General features: G+C 44.1%; 1 protein-coding gene across 2 annotated transcripts in view; it reads left to right on the top strand.

Moving 5' to 3' along the window:
• chchd6b (coiled-coil-helix-coiled-coil-helix domain containing 6b) overlaps positions 1 to 25,126 on the top strand; it is a 57,210-nt gene extending 32,084 nt beyond the window's left edge. For both annotated transcript variants that reach the window (XM_029776229.1, XM_029776230.1), the window contains 2 exons: positions 4,841 to 4,976; positions 24,799 to 25,126. In XM_029776229.1, the coding sequence (XP_029632089.1) occupies positions 4,841 to 4,976; positions 24,799 to 24,822 (160 nt within the window). In that variant the 3' untranslated portion in view covers positions 24,823 to 25,126. The remainder of the gene's footprint in view (positions 1 to 4,840; positions 4,977 to 24,798) is intronic.
• Positions 25,127 to 26,365: the final 1,239 nt, after the last annotated feature.

The raw sequence follows: 26,365 nt of genomic DNA, 5'->3' as shown, positions 1-26,365 counted from the left end.
TTACTTTCTGATATTAAATTATTTACCTCATTTATGTCATTTTTAAGTCAACACCAGGTAAATATGACTGTGAAATACAGCAAACGTGTGCTATCTTAATTTGATGACTGTTGTCACAGAGAATTGTCCTGCACAACAGGAAATTACCATTTTTGTATGTTCAAGGTTTAAAAAGGCTTCGAAAGTGTGAAAATGTCCACTTTCAAATGTAGAGCGAGAGAGAGGGTGAGAGACACTTTCCCAAACACAAAGTGGCTAAGCTCTGGTGCCCAAACAATAGACATGCCCTGGAGCTGTTGTCAGAGGACAAACTAGGGTCCCCCAGCCACATCATAATTCACACAGGCACAAATGACCTGAGGGCCCAGCAGGAAAAGGTGGCCACAGCACTCAAGGGAGTGATTTGAAAAAGCTTCTCCCACTTTCCCCAACGCACAAGAGGTTATCTCCAGCCTGCGACCACAAAAAGACTTCCACCCTGCCACCATACAGCGGGTGAATGCAAGCATTTCCCTGGACTGTGCCTCAAAACCTAACGTCTACCTGGCCCACCACTCCACCCTGGACTTGAACAGCCTTTACGACCATGTCCACCTCTACAAGGCAGCAATCCCAACTTTTGCCAGGACCCTGAAAAGGACGTCACCCTCAACCGTAGCCCCAGCACCTCAGGCAGGAGCAACGGACGCCCCGCCCAGACCAGTGAGACACCCTCTCAGACCTGCAAGACTCCCTCCTGATGGACCTGCACCGAGAGAACCCATGCCAAGAGGACCTACACCCAGACCACAGCATCACCAGCCACACTCCAACCAGCTAAGACCACCCCAAGCAAACCCTGGCCACACCCCATATCAGACCTATGCCCCTTCTGCCCACCTTAACATGACAGCAGGACATATGCCCAGGCCGTGAGCAGAGCAACAGGCCCAACCCCCACTATTACCCCCAGCCCAAGCCGCATCCTGCGACCTCAGAGGTATGTGTATCAGATGCTCAACATGCTCTGCTTACACCTAGTGTGATGGTCCGGGCCTTTAACCACACAAACACAACACTAGACACGATGGAACACAAGGCTTTTACTATCTCATCCTGGAATATACAAGGTAATCTGCCTTTGCCCTAAAGAGCAGGAACCCAGACTTCATCAAAGAAATTGGAAGTACAGACATTGTCATCCTACAAGAAACATGGTATAAAGAAGATGGACCCATTGGTTGACGTCTTGGTTACAGAGAGCTGGTAGTCCCATCCACCGAACTACCAGGTGTGAAACAGGGAAGAGACTCAGGGGGTATGCTAATTTGGTATAGAGCAGACCTAACCCACTCTATTAAATTAGTCAAAACAGTAACATTTTACACCTAGCTAGAAATGAATAAGCAAATGATCAACAGAGAGAAATATCCTCACGTGTGCTACCTATATCCCCCCCACTAGAATCCCCATACTTTAACGATGACAGCTTCTCCATCCTAGAGGGGGAGATCAACCATTTCCAGGCCCAGGGACATGTACTAGTCTGTGGCGACCTGAATGCCAGAACTGGACAAGAACCTGACACCCTCAGCACACAGGGGGACAAACACCTACCTGGACGTGACAGCATTCCATCCCCCATATTCCCCCCTAGACACAACATAACCAACAAAAAAACGGATCACAACTCCTGCAGCTCTGTCGGACGCTGGGTATGTACATAGTCAATGGTAGGCTTTGAGGGGAGTCCTATGGTAGGTACACAAATAGCTCATCTCTTGGCAGTAGTACTGTAGACTACTTTATCACTGACCTCAACCCAGAGTCTGAGTGTTCAGTCAGTCCACTGACACCCCTATCAGATCACAGCAGAATCACACTCTACTTGAACAGAGCTTTGCTCTGTCATGAGGCATCAAAGCCAAATGGAGCGGAATAATATTAAGACATGTTATAGATGGAAGGAAAGTAGTGTGGAACTCTAACAAAAAACAATTAGGCAACAAATTCAATCCATTCTAGACAATTTCCTGGACAAAATGTTTCACTGTAATAGTGAAGGTGTAAACTTGGCAAGTAGAAAACCTAAACAGTATATTTGACCTCTCAGCTTCCCTATCAAATCTAAAAATTTCAAGCAGACAACCTAAGAAAATTAACAACAATGACAAATGGCTTGATGAGAATGCAAAAACCTAAGAAATTGAGAACTATCCAACCAAAAACATGGAGACCCAGAAAACCTGAGCCTACGGCTTCACTATGGTGAATCATTAAAACAATACAGAAATACACTACGGAAAAAGGAGGAACAGCACGTCAGAAATCAGCTCAATGTAATTGAAGAATCCATAGAATTTAACCACTTTTGGGAAAAGTCTAAACAAACAACAACACGAAGAGTTATCTATCCAAAACTGAGATGTATGTATGAACCACTTCTCTATTCTTTTTGGCTCTATAACAAAGAACAAACAGCAAAAACATACATGATCAAATACAAATCTTAGAATCAACTATTAAAGACTACCAGAACCCACTGGATTCTCCAATTACATTGAATGAACTACAGGACAAAATACAAACCCTCCAACCCAAAAAGGCCTGTGGGGTTGATGGTATCCTAAATGAAATGATCAAATATACAGACCACAAATTCCAATTGGCTATACTTAAACTCTTTAACATCATCCTCAGCTCGTGCATATTCCCCAATATTTGGAACCAAGGACTGATCACCCCAATCCACAAAAGTGGAGACAAATTTGACCCCAAAAACTACCGTGGAAAATGCGTCAACAGCAACCTTTGGAAAATCCTCTGCCTTATCATTAAGAGCAGACTCCTACATTTCCTCAGTGAAAACAATATACTGAGGCTCTGTTCACAAACAGAGCCCCAGGACAGCAACACAATTAGACCCAACCAAATCATGAGAAAACAAAAAGATAATTTCCTGACACATTGGAAAGAATTGACCAAAAAACAGAACGAACTAGAATGCTATTTAGACCTAAACACAGAGTACACACTGGCAGAATATCTGACCACTGTGACTGACCCAAAATGAAGGAAATCTTTGACTATGTATAGACTTGCTATAGAGAAAGGCCGCCGAAGGCAGACCTGTCTTTCAAGAGAAGACAAGCGATGCGCACACTGCCCACAAAATGAGGTGGAAACTGAGCTGCACTTCCTAAACTCCTGCCAAATGTATGACCATATTAGAGAGACATATTTCCCTTTCGATTACAACACACCCGCAAAGAAACTCCCGTATCGATTGGGTGAAATACCACAGTGTGCCATCACAGCAGCCAGTGAAGAACAAACACCATTGTAAATGCAACCTATATTTATTTTCCCTTTTTGTACTTTAACTATTTGCCCGTCATTACAACACTGCATATATACATTAATATGACATTTGAAATGTCTTTTATTCTTTTGTAAGTGTAATGTTTACTGTACATTGTTGATTATATATTCCACGTGAGTGAGTGAGCCCGTGTGTATCTCTGTCCTCACCTTGGTGTACTACTAGTGCGGGCTCTGTCACAACAGCGGGTGAACCACCATGAGCAACAGAGCACTCAAGGATTACCCTCATGTAGGATTACCACACCTTTGTGTGTGTAATTGTGTGTTTAAGCGTGGGTAAGTGTGTGTGTGTGTGTGTGTATGTGTGTGTGGAGAGTGAGCGAGAGGCTGGCGTTCAGCTATAAGCGGCTTTCCCCTGTTTTAGCATTTTCTTCAGTTCGTACGCATTGTGCCTCGAAAGCCTTGCAAAATGTCATATAGAGTTCCACATGCGGCAACTGCCCTCTAAAACACATCCCCCCCACCGTAGTTGTGCTGCTTTGCCTTTGGCACCGCCGTATTCTGTGTGTCAGGACAATGCCGATCGTTTGAATGTCAATGTCGTTTGATGAAGGCTACGGTACACACTGAAACGCATCGGATTGAATCATGGTGCTAGAACTCTTTTTCTTTCTTCTCGTCTTCCATTGTCCTCCAAGAGTTGCAAAGGACAGTAACTGTCACAAGTTGTTTGCTTTATTCGTGCATCTTGGTTGGAAAACGAGGTAGCGACAGTATACCTTTTCCCCCTGTGTGTGTGTGTGTGTGTGTGTGTGTGTGTGTGTGTGTGTGTGTGTGTGTGTGTCATCATGATAATACCACTCGGACGCTTTTATCCAAAGCATCCAAAGCCTGCATTTTAGTATACACTGAGTGTACAAAACATTAGGAACACCTGCTCTTTTCATGACATCGACCGACCAGGTGAATCCAGGTGAAAGCTACGATCCCTTATTGATGTCACTTGTTAAATCCACTTCAATCAGTGTAGATGAAGGGGAGGAGACAGGTTAAAGAAGGATTTTTAAGCCTTGAGACAATTGAAGAATGGACTGTGTATGTGTGCCATTCAGAGGGTGAATGGGTGAGACACAAGATTGAAGTGCCTTTGAACGGGGTTATGGTAGTAGGTGCCAGGCGCACCGGTTTGAATGTGTCAAGAACTGCAGCGCTGCTGGGTTTTTGACACGCAACAGTTTCCCGTGTGTATCAAGAATGGTCCACCACCCAAAGGACATCCAGCCAACTTGACACAACTGTGGGAAGCATTGGCGTCAACTTGTAGAGTCCATGCCCCGACGAATTGAAGCTGTTTCTGAGGGCACCAGGGGGTGCAACTCAATATTAGGAAGATGTTCCTAATGGTTTGTAGACTCAGTGTATGTGACCGCAGCAGGAATCGAACCCGAAACCCTGCCATTGCTAGTACCACACTCTTACCAACTGAGCCACACAGGGCACTTACACTTCCTCCCTGTCCCTGTGTCTTCCCATGCAGGCCCAGACCTGCGGTGTCTATCTGTCCTGAGCTGCAGGCCCAGGTGTTACACTGCTACAGAGAGAACCAGCAGCAGACTCTCCACTGCTCCACCGTGGCCAAGGAGTACATGGACTGCATCCAAGCCGCCAAGAAGGTACGCAACAGTGTGTGGGTCGGGGATGTGGGAGGTGTTTCTGTGTGTGTGGCGGGGTGTGCTATTCAGCTGTGCGTATGCATGCACTGGAGGGGTGTCTGTTAACTAGTTTCTATCCATGTATGTTTCCCTCAAACAATTATAGAATCATGCATTCATAGTGTGTGCCTTTTCCTAAAAATCCAAGAAGTGTTTCTTTAGTTGCGTTTTCCAATGTTGTGTTACACCTTTGAATACTGGAGTGTTGTTAAAGCTTAGGAGATGCATCGTCAATACAGAGCATGTCAGTACAATGAACTATGTGGTACAGGCATTATCAAAACAAAATTTTACCAAATCGATTAACTTCACAGACGAATAAGCCGCTTTATCGTTTACTGTAAATACATTTGCATCATTTGAGCAATTTTTTTATGTGCTGTGTCGAAGTCTCCAACTGTGCGCTGTGTTTTGGAACAATTTGATAGTGAAATGACACTTTATTAGCATGGTAAAATCCATTTTGGCACTCTGTGCTTTTGAAATGCATTCTTTTCTCAGCCAATTCTATTCAGAAAGCATTTCAACAACATCGCGTTCCTCCTCAAAGTGCTCATATCTCCACTTCTTTCCATCAAAACCAAATAATGAATCAACCAATTTGCACATTGTTATTGGGACTGAAAAACACTGATTTACTTCCAGGAAAAGATAAAAGAAACCAAACAACAATGACTGCATTTGACGGTTTAAACTGACAATAAAGCAAAGGAAAGCACACAAAAAAAGGCAATCAGTCATTTTTAGCTTGTATCAAAAGACCCGTTCTGGATATTGAGATGAGAGTAGTTGTATTTTTGAAAAGGCTGTGTGTGTGGCTGTGTATGTTTTTGTGTTATTGAGTGTTTTGAAGGAGTAGAAGCATGTTTAACACAAGCCGCTAGTTTAATTCCGATTCAGTATGGCATAACATTGAACCAGAGAGGAAAGAAAGTGAAAGAGAGAGAGTGAGGGAAATTAAGACCGGGGGAGAGGCCTCAACCCTAATCAAAGATGAAATCTCTGTCTCTGACTCTGTCTCACCTCATGGAATGAGGGAATGAGGGAGCGGAGGAGTATTGGCACTGAAAGCTTGGCTGCTGCAGTCCTATCTGGCTGTTAGCCAATAGGAATTGGCTTGGCGCCCACACGACCCTTGCGGGAGGAAAAAGTAGCGATTCTCATCCCGACCACTCACTCACTGACTCACCACATCGTAATGGGAGACGGATGCGGTTGTCACCGTGGACAGTGGAGTAAGCCCAGATGTTATGGGGATGTATGCCTTGGTTAGGGAGAAGATAGAAATCACTATTATCTTCTATGTTGATATTCTCAACTGAACTGCACAGCAGAATGCTGCTACTGTAGTGACCTGTTGAAGGACAAGGCAAGTTGGAAGCCAGATTACGTGTTGTCAAAGTGTGTGGCTTTATACAAGGTTTGAATAGTTCAGAGCAATGTACTGTAGCATTGCATATCATCTCTCTCTCGCTCTCCCTCCTCTCTCTCTTTCTCCATTTCCTCTCTTTCTCACCTTCCCAATTTGTCCTCCAGCTCTGATCCACCATTTCTTGGACCTCCTTGCCTCTGTCACTTTTCATCAATCTCTTCTCCTCCACTTCCCTCCCTCTATCCCTCCCTCCTGATAAAAAAACCCTTTTCCGCTGTCCATCCCGCCACACTTTGTCACATTAGTGAGTGCCATTAGCTTCGATTCGCTGCACCACCCACCAAGACATTCCCATTAGGCCTTGGCTAGGCTAGGCTAGGTTCGCAAGTCTGTCTCCTGTTCTCAGTCATTTGAATGGTTCAGCAGCGTACGTTAGCTAAAGCTAACGTGTTAGCTGAGCTAAGGTGCTGGCTCTCAGGCCCCTGGGGTAACCAAGCTGCCATTCAGCTTTCGACCCAGTTGTCCCCATTTTCAACATGGCGTCATGCTTGAGTTGGGCCATCTTCATTGCCGGTGGTACAGTAGCTCCCTTGCGTTCTCATCCATTTTTGGGAGAGGATAGTAAGTGATTGAGTGGAGGAAACAATGATTATTGGGGGCAGTCGAAAGGCCCCCCTGACACACAGTATTCATTTTGGAACTCTTTTTTTTGTCTCGTCTTAGTCATTTTGACTAAAATATAATTTTTTGTCATTTGAATTATGATTTAGTCTAGTTATTGTCAAAAAGTGGGCCATTTTAGTCAACTAAATGCCTGTTCATTTTAGTCACATTTTAGTCAAATCACATTTGTATTGCCTCATTATACAACAGGTTGGTCTAATCTTGAATGCTGATTGGTTAAAACCACATTCCAGCCGGTGTCTATTTCACAAGTTACCACCGGCTAAATCTATGATGTTAAAATGCCTATTTACTCTGTTTCATCCGACTGCACAATCCACTGTCTCATCAGCTCAGCCAGGCAATTTATACACTTGATCTCCACTATAAAAAGCATCTAGACATTCTCACATTTCTTTTAGATAACATTTTAGTTTTCAACAGCGGAGATTTGTATAAACCTTGATGTCTGTCTCTGACATTTGCAACATTGTTTCAATATTTAAATTCAGTCTCCAGCTGTCCCATGGTAATGAACGTGTCGGGACAAGACAGACAGGCAGCGTTGAATCAGCTGGCATCATTTTATGGATATATACAAAGAAATGTCAATTGAAAAATGTAAAACAAAACGAAGTGCAGCTAGTTTGCAGTCTTTCCAGGCTTCAGTTTGAAGTGATTGTGTTACTGTGTTATTGGCTAGATCCTCTGAACAATAGTGTCCTGACGAAGGAGCCCCTTTTCTATGCCAGGCAAAATCGCGCCTCATTAGCTCATTGTTATCCAAATAAATGTCTCTAGAAGACAGCTTAAACAAATGCAAATGCTGCTACTTTGCTGTTATTCTGTCTGACGCGACTGTTAGCTGTAGTTGGCTAGCTAGCAAGCGAGGGATAAGAACGTTGCCAGCCAGTATATCAATGGAACATTTAGAACGAACGACTGGGTCGTGTCCATAGATACAGAACAAAAAGACTGAATGATTGGGTCGCGTCTCTAGCACCCGAACCGATAGAACGAACGACCTGCCGGCTTGGGTAGCAACCCTAGATTTGTTGGGACTATATCTTGTGTCAGGATGAAATAGTATGAATAAATTCATCAAAATAATGTTTTTAATAAAAAATATGTTATTTAATATGAATTTAATATGTTGGTAATGCCCTCAAAGCCGGTGTTTGGAGGATATATTGGACTTTGTCTCGGGCCGAACAACACCCGTGATAATATATCCTCCAAACACTGGCTTCTCGGGCATTATCACTTAATTAACCTATAGCAGATACAATCATTGACTTCCATGTCCACAACATACATAGCCTTGTCCGACCAACACATTTTTCTGCATGATATCATATCTTCCCAACAGCATAAATATGACAAACCTATGTAATAATAATAATATATTAATCTATAACAATTATCTGTCCATGTAAATTCCTAATTCAGCCTACATAGATATGTTGCACAGAGATAATTTTGTCTCATTTCGTTTTAGTCCAACTGAAATTAAAAATATGTTTTGTTTAGTTGTAGTTTTTTTCTGGGTCTATTAAGTCAGTTAGTCTTGTCAATTGCCACTGAAAAATAGGTGTAATATTTATAATAGGTAATATTTTAGTCACTATTTTTGTTGACGAAATAAACACTGCTGGCACATTCTGGGCTGCCTGGCATGGTTAGTGCTTGAATGGGGGTTCAAGTGGAGAACTGCTGTAGTTATGGTTACAGCAGTCTAAGGCACTGCATCTCAGTGCAAGAGGCGTCACTATAGTACCTGGTTCGAATCCAGGCTGTATCACATCAGGCCGTGATTGGGAGTCCCATATGGTGGCACACAATTGGCCCAGCGTCGTCCGGGTTTGGCCAGAGTAGGCCGTCATTGTAAATAAGAATTTGTTCTTAACTGACTTGCCTAGTTAATTTTCATGTATTTGTAGTCCTCTACAGAAGATATATATGCTGAACTGACTATGCACAGACTGCCTATCAAATGATGACAGCACATGCAACAAAGTTGTCAGCTAAGATAGTGACAATCTTCCACTCTGCCTTTCTTCGGCAGTTACCAGGCCAACAAGTGCACAATTACCTCAAGCAAGTTGGACAATGTGTTTCTCAGGGTTCAGTCCGCTGGCATTATTTGCAATGACGCTCATATTTTTTTGTCAACGGTATTCCACCTCCAGGTGGATGGTGATAAGCTAAATACTCAGCAAAGCCACTGGTCTGTTGATAGTTTAAGCATACAAACCCCTCCTAGAAGGCTATCCAAATGAACACTGAGGCTTAATAGTTTGCTGGTGTAGGTGGGTAAGGGTCAATGTTCTCTCCCAATTCAATTTTCCATTCATCAGTTTTTGTGATGGGGACACTGTGGTGCAAATGGTGCTCTGTTACCGAACAGAACTTGTATTGATGTCCAAGCTCTCTTCAGCCACTTAATGTACCTGCAGCAATTATTATGTTGGAAAGACTTGGGATGTTAAATGAATTGTCCCAGCCAAATACTTAATCTGAGCCCTCTCATTTAAACCATGCCATCTAACCATCCCATAACTGGAAATGGGTTCCAAAAACTTCTCACCTGTCCAACTCAATATGCGGTGAGCATTCTCTCACAAAATGGCTGCCAAGCTGCGTCACCCAGTTGGTGTCTACAAAGCGCGGCAGCCATTTTGGTGGTGACTCATCCCCACAGAGTGATGCAGATCGTGAGCTACAAATACCATTGCCTTCGGTCCAATTTCATAATATAACATCAGTTGTAGACAAAACAGTAGACGTATAATTTTTGTATATATTTTTTTTGCTGAAGTGCTAGAAAAAGTAAAAATATCGCACTCTTTTCAGCTATATGCATCCAACTAAAGAGAAACGGCAACGTTGGACACAGCAATCTTCTGCTTTTGTGGTGGGCAAAAATGTGTCGCTCGACACCCAAGCTCTCTCAGCATTGAAAACTTTGCCATATAACTTTGGAGCTCTTTTGATAATTTTTCTTTGGAGTGTTTGTGAGGATATTTTAAAGTGGCCTCTTTCTTCACTACTCAGGCATGTTGAAAGGAGGCTTACTACAAAATAAACGCTTCTTTTTCATCTCTTTGTCTGATTGATGTTTCCTCCGTTCTGTGGACCTTTTTGAGTTCGTTCTGAAGGTCTGGACTATCTGTCTGCTTCTGCTTGCCTGTCCGATGTCTAACTATCTCAAATTGTGTATTTATGCCTTTCTCTTTGCTTATCATTATCTCCATCTCTCTGTTCATCCCATTTCCTGTCACTGTGCTCTTTTATGTCATTGACAGACCTGTGATGATGAGGGCCTTGTCCCCCTTTCCTCCTCCGTCCCCTCCTCTCTCTGTTCCATCCACAAAAGATAGAGAGGGCAATCCCGTGACAACCCTTCATGTGCCCACCATTTCAAGTGTTTCCCGTCTTACCTCCTGTCACCTTCCCATCGGTCGGTTATTGTCATGCATATGAGACCTTCTCATGGTGTGGGTCACAGGGAAATGTCAGTGGACCAAGGCGGTGGCTTATCGTTTCTTCCTCACATGAACCCTAGAGCGGCCATGTTTTTTTTGTCTCCTCGTCGCTTTTCTGAAAGCTGGGGGAGACGGCGTCTTTTATGTTCTTATTTCATGTGTCAGTGGGAGAGGTGCAGTTTTTCTTCTCTGTATTGGTTTTTACCTTCCCCACGGATGGGTGTGGCAGGTGTGTGTTAATGTGCGTGCGTTTGTGTATACTTGTGCGCGTGCCTCAACCTCAGCAAAGTAAAACTCGTATTCAAGAATGTCCTTTTTAAAATCGTCACTTTAGCAAGAGGCGTGTGGAACTCCTCCATAGTCAAAGGCTAGCATAAACAACACTTATGAAGCATGCTAATGCTAACGGTGAGGCCTTTGAAACCCCATCAGCTGCAGGTGGCACCGTCTCAGTCTATTTCACACACTTACCCCTTCACCTCTCTCCTGAATACAGTGTTTCAACACCGTTTACCGAATGTGAGTGTCTCTGTAGTATGGAGCTGGGTAAGTGGGTTTCCCAGTGCCACTCAGTATCTACTGTCATTAGGTGGGTAAGTGGGTTTCCCAGTGCCACTCAGTATCTACTGTCATTAGGTGGATAAGTGGGTTTCCCAGTTCCACTCAGTATCTACTGTCATTAAGTGGGTTTCCCAGTGCCACTCAGTATCTACTGTCATTAGGTGGGTAAGTGGGTTTCTCAGTGCCACTCAGTATCTACTGTCATTAGGTGGGTAAGTGGGTTTCCCAGTGCCACTCAGTATCTACTGTCATTAGGGGTGGGTAAGTAGGTTTCCCAGTGCCACCCAGTATCTACTGTCATTAGGGGTGGGTAAGTGGGTTTCCCAGTGCCACTCAGTGTCTACTGTCATTAGGGGTGGGTAAGTAGGTTTCCCAGTGCCACTCAGTATCTACTGTCATTAGGGGTGGGTAAGTGGGTTTCCCAGTGCCACTCAGTATCTACTGTCATTAGGTGGATAAGTGGGTTTCCCAGTTCCACTCAGTATCTACTGTCATTAAGTGGGTTTCCCAGTGCCACTCAGTATCTACTGTTATTAGGTGGGTAAGTGGGTTTCCCAGTGCCACTCAGTATCTACTGTCATTAGGGGTGGGTAAGTGGGTTTCCCAGTGCCACTCAGTATCTACTGTCATTAGGGGTAGGTAAGTGGGTTTCCCAGTGCCACTCAGTATCTACTGTCATTAGGGGTGGGTAAGTGGGTTTCCCAGTGCCACTCAGTATCTACTGTCATTAGGGGTGGGTAAGTGGGTTTCCCAGTGCCACTCAGTATCTACTGTCATTAGGGGTGGGTAAGTGGGTTTCCCAGTGCCACTCAGTATCTACTGTCATTAGGGGTGGGTAAGTGGGTTTCCCAGTGCCACTCAGTATCTACTGTCATTAGGGGTGGGTAAGTGGGTTTCCCAGTGCCACTCAGTATCTACTGTCATTAAGTGGGTTTCCCAGTTTCACTCAGTATCTACTGTCATTAGGTGGGTACGTGGGTTTCCCAGTTCCACTCAGTATCTACTGTCATTAGGTGGGTAAGTGGGTTTCCCAGTGCCACTCAGTATCTACTGTCATTAGGTGGGTAAGTGGGTTTCCCAGTTCCACTCAGTATCTACTGTCATTAGGTGGGTAAGTGGGTTTCCCAGTTCCACTCAGTATCTACTGTCATTAGGTGGGTTTCCCAGTTCCACTCAGTATCTACTGTCATTAGGTGGGTTTCCCAGTTCCACTCAGTATCTACTGTCATTGGGTGGATAAGTGGGTTTCCCAGTGCCACTCAGTATCTACTGTCATTAGGGGTAGGTAAGTGGGTTTCCCAGTGCCACTCAGTATCTACTGTCATTAGGGGTAGGTAAGTGGGTTTCCCAGTGCCACTCAGTATCTACTGTCATTAGGGGTGGGTAAGTGGGTTTCCCAGTGCCACTCAGTATCTACTGTCATTAGGGGTGGGTAAGTGGGTTTCCCAGTGCCACTCAGTATCTACTGTCATTAAGTGGGTTTCCCAGTTCCACTCAGTATCTACTATCATTAGGTGGGTTTCCCAGTGCCACTCAGTGTCTACTGTCATTAGGTGGGTAAGTGGGTTTCCCAGTGCCACTCAGTATCTACTGTCATTAGGGGTGGGTAAGTGGGTTTCCCAGTGCCACTCAGTATCTACTGTCATTAGGGGTGGGTAAGTGGGTTTCCCAGTGCCACTCAGTATCTACTGTCATTAGGGGTGGGTAAGTGGGTTTCCCAGTGCCACTCAGTGTCTACTGTCATTAGGGGTAGGTAAGTGGGTTTCCCAGTGCCACTCAGTATCTACTGTCATTAGGGGTGGGTAAGTGGGTTTCCCAGTGCCACTCAGTATCTACTGTCATTAGGGGTGGGTAAGTGGGTTTCCCAGTGCCACTCAGTATCTACTCTCATTAGGGGTGGGTAAGTGGGTTTCCCAGTGCCACTCAGTATCTACTGTCATTAAGTGGGTTTCCCAGTGCCACTCAGTATCTAATGTCATTAGGGGTGGGTTCGTGGGTTTCCCAGTGCCACTCAGTATCTACTGTCATTAAGTGGGTTTCCCAGTTTCACTCAGTATCTACTGTCATTATGTGGGTACGTGGGTTTCCCAGTTCCACTCGGTATCTACTGTCATTAGGCGGGTAAGTGGGTTTCCCAGTGCCACTCAGTATCTACTCTCATTAGGGGTGGGTAAGTGGGTTTCCCAGTGCCACTCAGTATCTACTGTCATTAGGGGTGGGTAAGTGGGTTTCCCAGTGCCACTCAGTATCAACTGTCATTAGGGGTGGGTAAGTGGGTTTCCCAGTGCCACTCAGTATCTACTGTCATTAGGGGTGGGTAAGTGGGTTTCCCAGTGCCACTCAGTATCTACTGTCATTAGGGGTGGGTAAGTGGGTTTCCCAGTGCCACTCAGTATCTACTGTCATTAGGTGGGTAAGTGGGTTTCCCAGTTCCACTCAGTATCTACTGTCATTAAGTGGGTTTCCCAGTTCCACTCAGTATCTACTGTCATTAAGTGGGTTTCCCAGTGCCACTCAGTATCTACTGTCATTAGGTGGGTTTCCCAGTTCCACTCAGTATCTACTGTCATTAGGTGGGTAAGTGGGTTTCCCAGTGCCACTCAGTATCTACTGTCATTAGAGGTGGGTAATTGGGTTTCCCAGTGCCACTCAGTATCTACTGTCATTAGGTGGATAAGTGGGTTTCCCAGTGCCACTCAGTATCTACTGTCATTAGAGGTGGGTAAGTGGGTTTCCCAGTGCCACTCAGTATCTACTGTCATTAGGTGGATAAGTGGGTTTCCCAGTGCCACTCAGTATCTACTGTCATTAGGGGTGGGTAAGTGGGTTTCCCAGTGCCACTCAGTATCTACTGTCATTAAGTGGGTTTCCCAGTGCCACTCAGTATCTACTGTCATTAAGTGGGTTTCCCAGTTCCACTCAGTATCTACTGTCATTAGGTGGGTTTCCCAGTGCCACTCAGTATCTACTGTCATTAGGTGGGTTTCCCAGTGCCACTCAGTGTCTACTGTCATTAGGTGGGTAAGTGGGTTTCCCAGTGCCACTCAGTATCTACTGTCATTAGGGGTGGGTAAGTGGGTTTCCCATTGCCACTCAGTATCTATTGTGATTAGGTGGGTAAGTGGGACGTTGGAACTAGCATGTAGAATAATTGCCACTATTCAGGGGTGGGGATGGTGTAGACGTCACAGTTATGGGGATATGAACACTCTTGCAGGTGTGCACACACGCGTCTCTGTGTGTTTGCGTTGCGACCCACCATTTTTGCCTCATTCAGGTAACCTGAATAGCCGGTCTGATTGAATAGGGCCAGACTTTAGCCGTGACCCAATAATATTTGTACACAACTCACCAGTGGCTCCCAACTCACCCATTTAGAAACCTCTGCCCTCGGCTGATAAAATGAAATAGAAAGATTAAAGTAAGTGACGGGGGGAGGAGAGAGAGCTGGATTTTTTAATAGATGTTAAATAAAAAGAGAGTGGCGAGAAGAGACCTTAAGATTCTGTGGATTTCCGAAATAGCTTTATGGTGGTGTTCACTTTGAGGTTATTCAAGGGTGAGTGTACAGTACCAGTCAAAGGTTTGGACACACCTACTAATTTATTTATTTTTTACTATTTTCTACATTGTAGAATAACAGTGAAGGCATCAAAACTATGAAATAACACATATGGAATCATGTAGTCGACAAGAAAGTGTTAAACAAATCAAAATATATTTTAGATTCTTCGAAGTAGCCACCCTTTGCCTTGATGACAGCTTTGCACACTCTGGGCATGAGTGCATCCATGCATGTGCATGTGTGTATGAACACTACAGGATACAAATGGCCAACAGATTGCAGACAGTGCCCCCTTTCATCAATCCCCTTTATATGTAAGTGGACTAGGTTTGCTGTTACTGTTTGTCTCTCATGGGTTTCAGATGGTATTTATACAGCACAATGACAGAGGGAAAAGACGGAGGAGGGAAAAGAGAGAGAGAGGAGGGGAAAGAGAGAGAGAGGAGGGGAAAGAGAGAGAGAGGAGGGGAAAGAGAGAGAGAGGAGGGGAAAGAGAGAGAGAGGGGAAAGAGAGAGAGAGGAGGGGAAAGAGAGAGAGAGGAGGGGAAAGAGAGAGAGAGGAGGGGAAAGAGAGAGAGAGGAGGGGAAAGAGAGAGAGAGGAGGGGAAAGAGAGAGAGAGGAGGGGAAAGAGAGAGAGAGGAGGGGAAAGAGAGAGAGAGGAGGGGAAAGAGAGAGAGAGGAGGGGAAAGAGAGAGAGAGGAGGGGAAAGAGAGAGAGAGAGGGGAAAGAGAGAGAGAGAGAGAGGGGAAAGAGAGAGAGAGAGAGAGGGGAAAGAGAGAGAGAGAGAGGGGGAAAGAGAGAGAGAGAGAGGGGAAAGAGAGAGAGAGGAGGGGAAAGAGAGAGAGAGGAGGGGAAAGAGAGAGAGAGAGGAGGGGAAAGAGAGAGGGAGAGGAGGGGAAAGAGAGAGGGAGGGGAGGGGAAAGAGAGAGAGGAGGGGAAAGAGAGAGAGGAGGGAAAGAGAGAGAGAGGAGGGGAAAGAGAGAGAGAGAGGAGGGGAAAGAGAGAGAGAGGAGGGGAAAGAGAGAGAGAGAGGAGGGGAAAGAGAGAGAGAGGAGGGGAAAGAGAGAGAGAGGAGGGGAAAGAGAGAGAGAGGAGGGGAAAGAGAGAGAGAGGAGGGGAAAGAGAGAGAGAGGAGGGGAAAGAGAGAGAGGAGGGGAAAGAGAGAGCGAGGAGGGGAAAGAGAGAGCGGGGAGGGGAAAGAGAGAGCGGGGAGGGGAAAGAGAGAGAGGGGAGGGGAAAGAGAGAGAGGGGAGGGGAAAGAGAGAGAGGGGAGGGGAAAGAGAGAGAGGGGAGGGGAAAGAGAGAGAGGGGAGGGGAAAGAGAGAGAGGGGAGGGGAAAGAGAGAGAGGGGAGGGGAAAGAGAGAGAGGGGGAGGGGAAAGAGAGAGAGGGGAGGGGAAAGAGAGAGAGAGGAGGGGAAAGAGAGAGAGAGGAGGGGAAAGAGAGAGAGGGGAGGGGAAAGAGAGAGAGGGGAGGGGAAAGAGAGAGAGGGGAGGGGAAAGAGAGAGAGGGGAGGGGAAAGAGAGAGAGAGAGAGGGGAGGGGAAAGAGAGAGAGAGAGAGAGGAAAGAGAGAGAGAGGAGGGGAAAGAGAGAGAGCGGATGGGAAAAGACGGAGAGGAGGGGAAAAGAGAGCCTGTCTGTCTGCCGCCACTCATATGATAAATTCTTCCCCGTTCAGGACAAGGAGCACAGTAGAACACTCAAGCCAATACACACACGCACTCTATCAGTCACACCACGACAGTATGCAATCCATACTGAAACCTATGAACAGCCATCTCCTTAATGTATGATTCTCAGTCGGGTAATTGCATGTCATGTGATCAGGTCCATTCATTTAGATGGGTGGTGATGATCTGTGTGACTGTAGGATGGTGATGAAGCGCATGCATGCACTCACACACAGACACACAAACGCTAAAAGGCTCTGCATGGTTAGGCCTGTGGTGGTCACGAAATTTCGTCAGTTGGTTGATTGTCAAGCAAATAACTTTCGGTCTCACGGTAATTGACCGTAAATGAACATTAATACATTTAGCATCTTCTGGATTCTACACACAGCCTACAAGCCACCGATGCAGACCTTTTGGAACATCTACATTTTAGAAAGTCTAATAAATCCATGTAATATAGCATACACCTTCACAATAAATCCATTATTTATTTGAGACGAGTCTAAAGAAACATGATATGAAGAAAATGTAGTATATTTCAGAAGAACAGAATAGCATACTCTGAGTTGTCCTGATCTGGCTATGCCGTATGGGTGTAGGCTACACTAGCTCATTTAGCAGACAAGATTTGCTTAGAATTCTGTGGTATTATTTTATAATAAGAATACAATTGAACAAAGCTGAATAAAATAGAAAGGATATTTGCTTCAAACGATTTGAGAGAGTGCCCACATGCGGCTATTCTGTGAGGAGCGGTTAACAAAGAAATAGGTACTCCTACAGTGAGGGAAAAAAGTATTTGATCCCCTGCTGATTTTGTACGTTTGCCCACTGACAAAGAAATGATCAGTCTATAATTTTAATGGTAGGTTTATTTGAACAGTGAGAGACAGAATAACAACAAACAAATTCAGAAAAACACATGTCAAAAATGTTATAAATTGATTTGCATTTTAATGAGGGAAATAAGTATTTGACCCCTCTGCAAAACATGACTTAGTACTTGGTGGCAAAACCCTTGTTGGCAATCACAGAGGTCTGACGTTTCTTGTAGTTGGCCACCAGGTTTGCACACATCTCAGGAGGGGTTTTGTCCCACTCCTCTTTGCAGATCTTCTCCAAGTCATTAAGGTTTCAAGGCTGACGTTTGGCAACTCGAACCTTCAGCTCCCTCCACAGATTTTCTATGGGATTAAGGTCTGGAGACTGGCTAGGCCACTCCAGGACCTTAATGTGCTTCTTCTTGAGCCACTCCTTTGTTGCCTTGGCCGTGTGTTTTGGGTCATTGTCATGCTGGAATACCCATCCACGACCCATTTTCAATGCCCTGGCTGAGGGAAGGTGGTTCTCACCCAAGATTTTACGGTACATGGCCCCGTCCATCGTCCCTTTGATGCGGTGAAGTTGTCCTGTCCCCTTAGCAGAAAAACACCCCCAAAGCATAATGTTTCCACCTCCATGTTTGACGGTGGGGATGGTGTTCTTGGGGTCATAGGCAGCATTCCTCCTCCTCCAAACACGGCGAGTTGATGCCAAAGAGCTCCATTTTGGTCTCATCTGACCACAACACTTTCACCCAGTTGTCCTCTGAATCATTCAGATGTTCATTGGCAAACTTCAGACGGGCATGTATATGTACTTTCTTGAGCAGGGGGACCTTGCGGGCGCTGCAGGATTTCAGTCCATCACGGCGTAGTGTGATACCAATTGTTTTCTTAATCACTATGGTCCCAGCTGCCTTGAGATCATTGACAAGATCCTCCCGTGTAGTTCTGGGCTGATTCCTCACCGTTCTCATGATCATTGCAACTCCACGAGGTGAGATCTTGCATGGAGCCCCAGGCCGAGGGATATTGACAGTTCTTTTGTGTTTCTTCCATTTGCGAATAATCACACCAACTGTTGTCACCTTCTCACCAAGCTGCTTGGCGATGGTCTTGTAGCCCATTCCAGCCTTGTGTAGGTCTACAATCTTCTCCCTGACATCCTTGGAGAGCTCTTTGGTCTTGGTCATGGTGGAGAGTTTGGAATCTGATTGATTGATTGCTTCTGTGGACAGGTGTCTTACTTTTTTCAAATCATAATTAGTCGCATCATGCAGCCTTACAATGTATTGAAAATCAAAACATACAGCCCAACGTTTGTAGAACAACTAAAGTTATATTAATAACTCTAAATTAAGCATATACAGTGAGGGGAAAAAGTATTTGATCCCCTGCTGATTTTGTAAGTTTGCCCACTGACAAAGAAATTATCAGTCTATAATTTTAATGGTAGGTTTATTTGAACAGTGAGAGAATAAAAACAACAAAAATCCAGAAAAACGCTTGTTAAAAATGTTATAAATTGATTTGCATTTTAATGAGGGAAATACGTTTTTGACCCCCTCTCAATCAGAAAGATTTCTGGCTCCCAGGTGTCTTTTATACAGGTAACGAGCTGAGATTAGGAGCACACTCTTAAAGAGAGTGCACCTCATCTCACTCACACAGCTCTCCATCACGTGATCGGGTCTTTCTCACAGGCTACATCGGGGATGCAACTGCGCTCGTCCTTATTCAATTTCGAGGTGCATATTGAAGATGTTGGAAGAACTGTCCACATTTACATTTCGTCAGCCAAGATGATTGGGCCTAACGAACAGCAAAAGCACTAGCCTATGTCAATCTACTATCCCCATAGTACAAAAGTTGACCTATTCTGTGCGAGAAATAAATATTCCAAACATAGTCTGGGATAGTTGTGGGATGCGATAGATCACAAATTAATACAACCACTAGCATCAATAACAAAAACATTTTTACACAATGAGGCTGATGCAACAGAACGTTTAGATTAAAATGTTTAAAAACTGTTAGGCTATTTATTAACATTATAAGCGCTTTATAATTATGGACCATTCTCATGCACCTGTCTCAAAACGGGCTTGGGAAAAAATACATGTCATCTCTGCACTTAAACATCAAATGGAGGATGCTCTTCCTGTGGTTCATTTTCATGCCAACCAGGTAGGCTATACTCCTGTTGTAAAGATAAGCAACATCACATCACTGGGGCCAAGCTTCCTGCCATCCAGGACCTATATAATAGGCGGTGTCAGAGGAAAGCCCATAAAATTGTCAGAGACTCCAGTCACCCAAGTCATAGACTGTTTTCTCTGCTACCGCACGGCAAGCAGTACCGCAGCGCCAAGTTTAGGTCCAATTGGCTCCTCAACAGCTTGTACCCCCAAGCCATAAGACTGCTGAACAATTAATCAAATGGCCACCGGACTATTACATTGACCCCTAGCTACTCACTGTTTATTATCTATGCATAGTCACTTTACCCCTACCTACATGTACAAATTACCTCGACTAACCTGTACCCACGCACATTGACTCGGTACCGTAATGTGTAACTTTTTATAATTTTTACATTAGTTTATTTGGTAAATATTTTCTTAACTCTTTCTTGAACTGCACTGTTGGTTAAGGGCTTGTAATTAAGCATTTAACGGTAAGGTCTACACATGTTGTATTCGGCGAAGGTGACAAATAAAGTTGGATTTTATTTGAATATTTGCTTAAAATATTACTAGTATGTTCATTACGTATAGTCTGAGATTCCTAAAGATTGGGAAGCGGCCGCGGTCATCCCCCCTCTTCAAAGGGGGAGACACTAGACCCAAACTGTTACAGACCTATATCCATCCTGCCCTGCCTTTCTAAAGTCTTCGAAAGCCGAGTGAACAAACAGATCACCGACCATCTCGAATCCCACCGTACCTTCTCCGCTATGCAATCCGGTTTCCGCGCTGGTCACGGGCACACCTCAGCCACGCTCAAGGTCCTAAACGATATCATAACCACCATCGATAAAAAACAGTACTGTGCAGCCATCTTCATTGACCTGGCCAAGGCTTTTGACTCTGTCAATCACCGAATTCTTATCGGCAGACTCAACAGCCTTGGTTTCTCTAATGACTGCCTCGCCTGGTTCACTAACTACTTCTCAGATAGAGTTCAGTGTGTCAAATCGGAGGGCCTGTTGTCCGGACCTCTGGCAGTCTCAATGGGGGTGCCACAGGGTTAAATTCTCGGGCCGACTCTTTTCTCTGTATATATAAATTATGTCGCTCTTGCTGCGGTTGATTCTTTGATCCACCTCTACGCAGACGATACCATTCTGTATACATCTGGCCCTTCTTTGGACACTGTTACAAACCTACAAACAAGCTTCAATGCCATACAACACTCCTTCTGTGGCCTCCAACTGCTCTTAAACGCTAGTAAAACTAAATGCATGCTCTTCAACCGATCGCTGCCCGCCTAGCTTCACTACTCTGGACGGTTATGTGGACAACTACAAATACCTAGGTGTCTGTTAGACTGTAAACTCTCCTTCCAGACTCACATTAAGCATCTCCAATCCAAAATTAATTCTAGAATTGGCTTCCTATTTCACAACATAGCCTACTTCACTCATGCTGACAAACATACCCTCGTAAAACTGACTATCCTGCCAATCCTTGACTTCGGCGATGTCATTACTTTGCCACTATGGCCTATTTATTGCCTTACCTCCTTACTTCATTTGCACACACTGTATACAGATTTTCTATTGTGTTATTGACTGTACGTTTGTTTATTCCCATGTATAACTCTGCGTTGTTTTTGTTGCACTGCTGTGCTTTATCTTGGCCAGATCGCAGTTGTAAATGAGAACTTGTTCTCAACTGGCCTACCTGGTTAAATAAAGGTGAAATAAAAAAAATATTATGAAAGTTTACAATAAATATAGTAGGCCTAGCGTATAGAAAGTGATGGAATCCTCTTTTTTAATAGAGGCCATCACTCTGTTTTCTCGCGCAATTGCACAGCCTATAGAAATGTTGTGCAACTTGAGCTCATGGGCTCTCATGGAGTGTTTGATTAGATTTTCGATGACATTTGCGTTGATGTCAGAGTGATTAGAGGGACAATAGAGTGCAGAGTACCAGGCAGTTAGCAAGTTTGGTAGGCTACTAATGACCATCAGCAGCATCAGAGTTTGGAGAAGCCTAATTACCGTGACTAAATGGTCACATGGAATTTGACTGCCTTCTTGACTCGTGACCACCGGTGTGGCGGAAAAACAGTCACCACAACAACCCTATGCATGGTTAATGTTACGTCTGCAGTGGCTGTAGAGCATTTACTGCGATACGGCCACTGCAGAAGTCAGGCGATTTATACTTCTTGCGCTTCACTGAGCAGAGCTGTTGTCAAGGAAGTGAATCTGTATTTATACTGGACCTCGCACCCCCACCTACCGTCAACCAATCATGTCAATGCGGAGCTATGCCAAGCCCTCCGCATTGTTACCAAATTTGGGAGGCGCACGGCGATGCGGTAAGGAGCTCTTTGGCCCCTCATGCCTCTAGAGGCACCGCAATTGCGTCACACCCTCCATACGGTGCCTCCGACCACGTTTTCAGATCAAGAGTAAATTGTCTTTTACACACACATGCTTCAGCCATTGGCATGTCTGGTGTCTCCTTTTCATCTGTCATCATCATCACTGTCTCCAGTCATTTTGACTGCAGCCAAGGTCACCTTTACTTGTGTGAACGGCCTGATCGTCTCTCTCTCTCTTCCCACAGTACTGTAACCAACTGTTGTGGTTCAAAGCACTGCGAATGTTTTTATCTTAAAATGTTATTCAGGACTGGTAACTTCTACCATTTGGATTTAATTGATGACTTACTACACAAGTTACATATTCAGTCAGTATCTGATTCACGAACTGAATACAAGTGTATAATGGACTTGCTATATGGTTAACTAACTGATTACAAGTGTATAATGGACTTGCTATATGGTTAACTAACTGATTACAAGTGTATAATGGACTTGCTATATGGTTAACTAACTGATTACAAGTGTATAATGGACTTGCTATATGGTTAACTAACTGATTACAAGTGTATAATGGACTTACTATCTGATTCACTAAATTACTGACTATTTCCTGAATGACTATGTGACTGACTGACTGACTGACTGACTGACTGACTGACTGACTGACTGACTGACTGACTGACTATCTGGCAGATTGGCTAATTGACTGACTGAATCAATACAGTGGGCTCAAATTACTGACACCTCTGACTGGCAATGCACAAACAATACTTTAAAAATATATAAACAATATAATTATAAAAAGAAACTCAAAATACCAACATGTGAGAAATACTGTACTTTGTTAATGTTTCAATGGAACCCACCAAAATAATTTATTGATGTAATTCCAAATCAATGTCCTCCAAATCAAGGTATCACAATGAATGGCACCCTTAGATGACACCCTTAAATGCAGATAACATCTACCAAAATTATACAAGGAATTAAATTCCAGTTATTTAAGGAACTATATTGAGCCATTACATCACTTCCTGTTTCACTAGGGTATAAAAATTAGGTAACACGCATGCAATATCCCTTTGTCATCCAACACCATGAAGAAAAGAACTGGCAGTTCAAAAGGGACAGATGGTCGTAGACCTTCATAAATCTGGTAATGGCTACAAGAAGATCCACAAACTATTTGAATATACCACTGAGCACTGTCAGGGCGATTGTAAACAAATTAAAAGTTATGGAACAGTTGTTAACCTCACGGGTAGAGGACGCAAATGCATTTTGCCCCCCAGGATAGGGAGGATGGTGAGAGAAGCAACAGAATCACTGTGAAAGAATTGCAGGCCTTGGTGTCGTCTTGGGGTCACCAGGTTTAAAGCACCATCAGACGCCACTGCTACAACCACAGGCTCTTTGGAAGGGTTGCCAGAAGAAAGCTCTTAATGACCCCAAGACACAGAGTTTGCCAAACGTAATTTAAAATATGACTGGAAGAAGGTGCTCTGGTCAGATTAGACCAAAATTGAATGTTTTGGTTAGATACAACATCGGCATGTTTGGCGTCGAAACAGAGATGCATACAAGGAGAGGCACCTCATACCCACAGTGAAATATGGTGGCGGGTCAATTATGTTTTGGGGCTGTTTTAACTCCAGAGGCACTGGTTGAGATTGATGGCATAATGAATTCCACCAAGTATCAGGCAATTTTGGCTGACAGTCTGGTTGCCTCTGCCAGAAGGCTGGGACTTGGCCGTAGGTGTACTTTCCAACAAGACAATGACCCAAAACATACCTCAAAATCCACACAGAAATGGTTCTGTGACATCAAAATCAATGTTCTGCCATGGCTATCTCAGTCGCCGGACCTCAATCCAATCGAAAACCTGTGGGCTGAGTTGAAGAGGGCAGTTGATAAGTGCAAACCCAAGAATGTGAAGGATCTTGAAAGGATCTGCATAGAGGAATGGTCCAAAATCCCTCCAAATGTGTTCCTTAACCTTGTCAAACATTACAGGAAAAGACCATGCTGTTATCCTTGCAAGATGCGGTTGCACAAATAATTATGAAACCTTGATTTTGGTGAAATTTATTTGGTATTAAATAATTGTATGATTTTGGTTGGTTCCATTGAAACAATAAAATACAGTATTTCTCACATGTTGGTATTTTGAGTTTCTCTACAATTATATTGTTTTATATTTTTTTAAGTATTGTATATGCATTGCCAGTCAGGGGTGGCAGATATTTTGGAGCCCATTGTAGATGACTGGCTGGATGGCTTGCTGGTGACTGACTGATTCTGAGAGAATCTGTTGTTAGTGCAGACGAGAGAAGACAGATATTGATTTTCCTTTCTATTATTTTAGTTTTTCCGAGAGAAAAGCCAGTGAGTCAGTGAAGTGTGTGTGTGTGTGACTGCGTGCGCTATTGCCTATCAGCCTGTGACTGTACCTATTATCAGATAAGTCTAAAAAAGAATTGGATAGGTACTAGCAATAAGGCTATAACTCCCACCTTTGATGGGCAAGGTGGAATCGTCATTTTCACCATATTGCTTACAATATTTCTTTCAGAAGTACATGGGGGTAGGGTCTTAGGGGTTTATTGTGGATAGGGTGAGTATACAGTAGCTCATATGCAATGGTGGAGTGGAGGGTAAATGCCGTTTTTATTATTTTGCGCAAACGTTTACCTACCTTTCGCATAAAAATGCGTTCAAAGTATAGGGAGTGTTACTTTACTCACCGTGAACAGCGATCAGCATTTATCCACCTGTATTTTATGGCTATGGGTTGTAGTGTGTGTGTGTGGACGTAGTCATTACTCACAGTCTGTGTGGTGAGCTAGAGAGCTTTTGTTTTCTTTTGGAGTCTTGGCGGAACACCAATGTAGAATCCTCCTGTTTTGAGGGAGTGTGTAAGGGAGGAGGGGAGGACTACAATTTCTTACAGTTTGAATGAGCGTGTAAGTACATTGTGAGATTGTGAGTATGATAACGTCTTTGTGATTTTTGCATTTGTGTCTTTGCCCATGTCTATAGACTGAATGACTGACGGTCACTTGCTGTGCCTTGTCCACAGACCCTGCTGATAAACCACGGTTGAGAAAGAACAAGAAACCAAAGAAGAGAAGGAAGACGCAGGGGAGGAGAAGGAGAGCAGCACATCCATCTTCCCCCATCACTTTAAATCACCCTCCATTTTCTGTCTAAACTAATCCAACTGGGCCCAACTCCACTCGGACTCAATCCAGCACTACCTACCGCATGCCTTCTCTCCCTTTTTCCATGTCCTTGTTTTGGAGTGTATTATCTTGATTTGTCATCTGTAGTGCATTGTCTTGATTTATTTTGAAATTGCACTGGCACATCCTTCGGGGCTCAAATAAATCCTTCCAATCCTGACAAAATGAGATTGAAGATGGCTCTTTGTCGCGCTGCACCTCCTGACGTTAATGCCCCACACTCGGGGTGCCTCCTACCCACAATGCGTGGCTTGATTGCACGGTGCTCATGGTTTCATTAAACAGCTGGCGTCCTTAAGCCGACTCCATGGAGATACCAAGGGAGACTGTGTGTGTGTGTGTGTGCGTGGGGGGCAGGGATTAGTTTAAGATTTATGGAAGATTAGTTAGTAGCTAAGAAAAAGTCATATATTTTATAATGCAGATGTAGGACGGTGATTATTTTGGAGCACCAGTTTTCATTTCAAGCCTTGCATAGTTATGTTGAATTGGTAAGGTAAATGACCTAACTCGGGGATGAAAGAATGCGGGTACGGTTGGCTGCGGAGTACAGTCAGAAAGAAATAGTGGAGGTACGCAGGTAGAACATGAGCATCTCACAATAATTAAAACAAAGATGGCAAAGATTTAGGCTATTACACCATCATTTATCATTACTGCCTGTCAGCAGCATGAAAACATTTGCAAATGGACTTGAAAACCGATGGTATAGGCTACGTTCCAAACTGCGGTGTGGATCGATGTACAACATTTTTGCCAAAGCAGAGATGATTGGCTGCGGCCAAGACAGACAGCAGTGGACCCGTCAATCAAGTGAGGCTACGAATGTGCCTAATGACAATCACCCTATGACATAATACTTGTTGGTGTTTTAATAGACGTCTCTTTCCATTCATCAAATGGCAGGTGCACAGTGCACTGTTTCAGACGCTGGAGTTACTTTAGAGTGGATGAACGGGTGCAGGTAGCCTACTTTTTGAAGTGATTTGTTTGAAAACATCAGGACTGGTTGTGTTCATGCCACACTAAAAGGTCATACATTTTTACAGTTAAATGTCATGTCTTTACAATTAGGCCCATTTAAAAAAAGGTACCGTAACGGGATTTTTTTTTTAAATCGACTTTCACCCCTGGATAACCTGACACCATTGTGTGAGTGTTGGAATGACACACCTCTAGGATCGATTGTGAGAACTACTTGCTTTCTCTCCTTTTCATCTGTTTTCTACCACATATTATTCCTTTAACATATCCTATTTTTTTCCCCTCACTCAATCAATCTCAGGTCCCCAACCCTCTCAATCCCTATGGCTTTATCCCCAAGAGGATACTAGTGCCACTACCTACAATACCTGTGTGTGTGTCTCTCTCTCTGCGTGTGTGTCTTGCAGCCTCATATTGTCC

This window comes from Salmo trutta, chromosome 14 (genome assembly GCF_901001165.1).
Source record: "Salmo trutta chromosome 14, fSalTru1.1, whole genome shotgun sequence".
In the NCBI taxonomy this organism is placed as follows: Eukaryota; Metazoa; Chordata; class Actinopteri; order Salmoniformes; family Salmonidae; genus Salmo; species Salmo trutta.
This window is presented reverse-complemented; position numbering and strand designations above follow the sequence as displayed.